General features: G+C 33.8%; 1 protein-coding gene across 1 annotated transcript; it reads right to left on the bottom strand.

Annotated features, from left to right (window-relative positions):
- Window positions 1-1,197: 1,197 nt before the first annotated feature.
- LOC126706649 (protein EIN6 ENHANCER-like) lies at window positions 1,198-4,719 on the bottom strand. The gene is made up of 4 exons (XM_050406184.1): window positions 4,562-4,719; window positions 2,984-3,168; window positions 2,054-2,121; window positions 1,198-1,474 (listed from the first exon to the last, which is right to left on the bottom strand). The coding sequence occupies exons 2-4, from the start codon at window positions 3,156-3,158 to the stop codon at window positions 1,343-1,345; spliced, it is 375 nt and encodes a 124-aa protein (XP_050262141.1). The 5' UTR covers window positions 3,159-3,168; window positions 4,562-4,719; the 3' UTR covers window positions 1,198-1,342.
- Window positions 4,720-5,073: the final 354 nt, after the last annotated feature.

The following is a 5,073-nucleotide window of genomic DNA, read 5'->3' as shown; positions in this document are numbered from 1 at the left end:
CATCCTAGTTAAGCCCTCAATGAGTACCAAACCAAGCCATTTTTGCCACTACACAATGCTAGGTGTGCTTCTATTTTTGTTGTAATCCACACACTATACAACTCTCATTTCACGCCTCTACCAGTCTACTTCCAAGCCTTTTGCCTCTACAGTCAAATACTAGTTCTTTAGCCGCTATCCTTTCAAGCCTTGTGTCCAAAATTTTGTTCATTGCACAGCCAATAACCTGAATTGTCATTAAACAACCGAGACTCCTCCCCATCCATGTTAGAGCATTCCTTTTGTAAAATTTTGTTCATTGTTCAACCAGTAACCTGATTTTTCTATCTTGAAATTTAGATTTTTTTATGGTTTTGTGCAAATTTGGAATCTAAAATATCTTGAGGGTTTGAGTTTAGACTGCTTTTTTTAGTCCCTAACCCGCTTTATAGTCATTCTAAGTATAAAGTTATAAGGATCTAAAGCTCTAAACAACTATTGGGGTTTTCTTTCTGAAATTTGTTTTTAACATAATAAATCAATTCCTGATTATTTGCCTTTTTTAAATAATTGTATTTGGATACACAAGTTCTGTTTGATAAGTCAGATGGGCTTTTATCTTGTAAGCTAAATTTAATTCTGTTTCAACTATAACTTGCTTCTTGTCATAAACGAGCAATATTGCAGTTTTGTGTCGATCAAGTTGGCTTCTGCAGCTGATGTCCCCAAAAGTCTATTGTACTAATGAGTTAGCTTATTTGGTTGATGTTTGGGTCATATAGTGATGGTCATTTTGTCCTGCCAAGCTTTGTCTGGGTTGAGGAAGACCTCTTTTGGCTAGAGTAGTGTCCCTCATTTTCCCTCCCCATTCTTGAATAAAATTCCCATCGTTTTCTATTGAAAAAAAAAAAATATATATATATATATATATATATATATATAAATATAAACTGGCTTGAGGTTAAAATAATAATAATAAATTGTTTCAATGAAACAATGCTTAAAACCTTTTTTTTCTTGAGTTGTAATTTGTTGATTTTGATCAATAATGTATTTTACCTTGTGAAAAAGAGATTTAATGAGTTACACCAAAAAAAAAAAAAAAAAAAAAAAAAAAAACCTGGATGTGAACAAGTTGAAGATGGAAAGAAACACATCACTGCATCAACAAAAAGATATGCATGCTGAACATTTTTCCTACGGAGTGGGAACACGTGCTTATCAAAGAAGATGCATAAACTTATTCCATAGACTTGGTGACAACAGAAAACAATAAACTCCATTCTAATGTCCTTCTATACAGATTAAATCAATCGGCACAAAGGATCCTGAGCTAATTTCAAATAAGAAAACCTACTCTATTCTACTTGAGGACCACTGCTGCGTTTCTCAGAGCCAAATACCTTTGCACATACTCATTAGGAAGCGATCTTACGAGCTTGAAAACATCAGCATTCGCATAACGGAGATTGGTCCTAGGGTCATAGTATGGCGCCTGCATGATACACGAGTAAACAAAAGTAGGTAACATAATCCAAACCAAAAAAAAAATAATGGAATTCAGTTACTGATGGATTCATCATAGTGTTTCAAACAGCAGTTGCAACCTATTCCTGTTCTCAATGCATCTGAACAAAATCTATTTGGCAACAAGAATGTTATAACTATTAGGCCCTGTAGAATAACAAGCATATAGAAGGCTGGATGGACAAGGGTCAAGTTATAAGACTCATTAACTCATCCAAGTTAAGTCAGAAACCTAACAGGCAGAGTACAAGCTTAGGCAAATCAAAATGTGCACCAACAATAATCCAAAATTCTATGATTTCCAGGTTTTCACACAGACCTAAAACAAAGTGGGTGGGTAGGAACGAGTGGGTTCAACTCTTAGCATTGATCTAAAACAGAGAACTAATACAATGGAACTGGATTTAATGGAAGTAAAAAATTTTAACAGCGGGATGCAAATATCCATAGAAATAAATCTACCCCTAACAGCAGGATCAAACATTCAAACTAAATATTCATATTGATTGGACCTATAATACCACATCTTATTAAGAGAGCCACATACCTCATATCCTGTTATATCACAAATTTTCTTGCAAGGATGCATAGAGGGTGGTGACTCAATATTAACATCTGCAGAACAGGAAACATCAAGGGATCAAAACTTAGAAAGGAAATTCATAGTAATCTCAATAAAGATTACTAACTGATAATTATTATTATTTTTAAAAAAAGAAGAAGAAGAAGAAGAAGAATAAAGAAAGAGTGAGTAAAAGCTTGCAAGTTTAAACATTTAATTTCAAACTCCAAACAGATGACTATCTTTCTAAACCTGACAATATGATTGAACAGTTAAGCAGCCAATCCAGGCCAGTTTGTCTCAAGATACTTGACTGAAATCAAATCAGGTTGACCAATCAGCATCCTCCTACAGTACAAGTGATTTCTCAATACGCTCTCTAGTCATACCAGCAAACACCTCTTTTCATACAAAAAAATTGATCCAGAATCACTCTAATACCATAAAGTCAATCCTTGATGTAAACTTAGTGAGGTGCAAACCCTTCATCCCACCTCATTGGGCTTTAAGCTTCCCAAGACTCCCCAAGCATAGACTTCTTATTCTCAATGCAAAATGGGTCCATTAATCATATTCATTTATTCTATGGTCATTTAAAGCGTGAATCTTCTAAGCTCTAAAATTTTTGCCCCACCTTCTCTTGTGTTCAACCACAAACTTAGGAATTACACTCTTCCCATGTAGGACAATCATGTATCAATTCATGAATAAAAGGTTTCCCATTTGTTGTCGGTTTAGCAAGTGTAACATTCTTTTCAACATCATGAGTCATACAAAGTCCAGCATAGTGCATCAAATTTTATTTCCCATTACAACAGTATCATTGTTCCTTCTGTAATTAATATACAGGCTTTTCTGGAAAAGGAAAGCCAATAAAAGAGTCCCCATTTTTTTTCATGCATTCCAAAAACTTACAGGTGGGTTCGTCAGTAGGGAAATTCTGGTAATTCTCAGCCTGAAGGATCTGCTTGAGATGTTTCCAGTGTCTGCCTCTGGATTGGCCTTTTGGGTACTTCTCATACATTTGAACCTGCTTGAAACTGAGGTGGGTTGGCAACACTAACTCTGCTTTCACCACGTCTAGCTCCATCTTCTTCTTTCTGCATATCAGGGGAAAACAGGGGCTCTTGTGAGAAATATTCGATTTTAATAATTACTTATAAAAACACAGCACATTCCAAACGACTGGCGAAAGCATGGCAGTTTTGAAATACAACAATTTTTTGGGCTGTTAGAGACCTTGCTAAGGGTTGGTTGTGCTGAGTTGGGCATCGGTCTCTAACCAATATATATTGAAATCATCATCTTGCTGCTGCCTAGGTTTGTTTCTTAGGGTTATTTAAAATTATTGAGACTATTTTAAGATGTCAGAATATGGATTAAGCATATATTAGGATGGAACGCAAGTGGCTGACCCCGACTAGGCTGCTGAGGAACTATAGCACACCCCAAAAATTTTGGGATTAAGGCATGGCTGTTTGCTGTGTATATATTAGAATGGAAAGGACATTTTTTGAACTGAAACTGAAGCAAAATGCATCCAGAGAAGAAAGATAATACATGCAAAATAGCTAGAGGTAGGAAAAAGGAAGAACTACAACAACAGATTTTGGGATTTTCATGATTAAATAGGAGATACAATGTTGTCCTAACAATGAAAATGTCATACCACTACAAGTCTACAAATGAAGTTTAACTTCAATGATAGTAAACAAGATAAATTAATCAACATTTCTACTCCACATATCATGTAAATGTCAAAACTCGAAACTAAACATCACAAGCATGTGCATCATTGCACCATTCAGACAATTGCAAACCCCAACTAAATAATACATTTAATGTCACATGAGTTATAATAGCTTAATGAAATTTTTCATTCCTTACTTAGGTTATTCAAAATTGTGGCAATATGAGTTATGCAGAACAACCTACTGAGACTGCTTTTGTGGTAGTTGTTGCTTGGATTATTTATTTTGATTTCATTGATATCTGATTCTCTATTTTTGCATATACTTGAATTCTTACTTTTGTTTTATGCTTGAACACTTTTTAGGTGAATTTGAGTTGGTGTTAGTTTCTATGGAGTGAAAAGCAACAACAAATCAAGCCAGTTCAAAAAAAAAAAAAATCAAAATAAAGACTGCATTTTTAGGTGAATTATGTTTTATGAGATAAGAACAATGCCTTTAAGAGAACCCATCACTAAAATCACAAAATAAAGAAAGTACTTTTATGAAATTACTACACACACTCAAAAATAAATAAATAAATAAAAAATAGCCACGCTTCAAAATCCAAGAGAAACGAAGAAATAAGAAATACCCATCTGGGAATCTGCTCAAATTACCAAACGAGAATGAAGACGCGCAAGGTGAACAATCAAAAAAACCATAATAAGGCGCACACAAATTACAAGGTGAACTATAAAAGGAAAAGCAAGTACTGTCGGTGAAAATCTAAAGACACGGAGAGAGTGAGAGATGGGCATACCTTGACGATAACGGCGGTGAGAGTGGTGGTGAAGATCGCCGTAATCCGAGGAGGATGAGAGAAAAGTAAACAAAAGATTGCTCGTTAATAAATATATTTCTATGGTGGCTTCCTGTGATAGGGACAACAGGGCTTTCCGCATATTTATTTTGTTTTTTCAAAAAAATACAAATTGCATCTTTAAGATTGGTTTTTTTTTTTTTTTTAATATTATACATATACATATATTTTTTATTCCCCCCCCCCCCCAACAAAAAAAAGTGATTTATCTATTCTTTAATAAGTTTCGTGTTTGACAAAAATAAACTTGTGACCAAACTTAATAAGTATAATTTGTATTTTTGTCTTTTCTTAAAAATAAATTTTAATAGCTTTTTAGTTTTTTTTTTTTTAATACTTAACAAGAGTAATGGACGGAAGTACTAACATTGAAAATAAATGTGAACTTATACAATCAAATTGATAAAAATGAAACTTATATAGAATCAAAATGACAATTTTTTTTAAAAGTA

This window comes from Quercus robur, chromosome 11 (assembly GCF_932294415.1).
Source record: "Quercus robur chromosome 11, dhQueRobu3.1, whole genome shotgun sequence".
NCBI classification, from domain to species: Eukaryota; Viridiplantae; Streptophyta; class Magnoliopsida; order Fagales; family Fagaceae; genus Quercus; species Quercus robur.
Note: the sequence above shows the minus strand (reverse complement) of the source record. Positions and strands in the feature narration are given on the sequence as shown.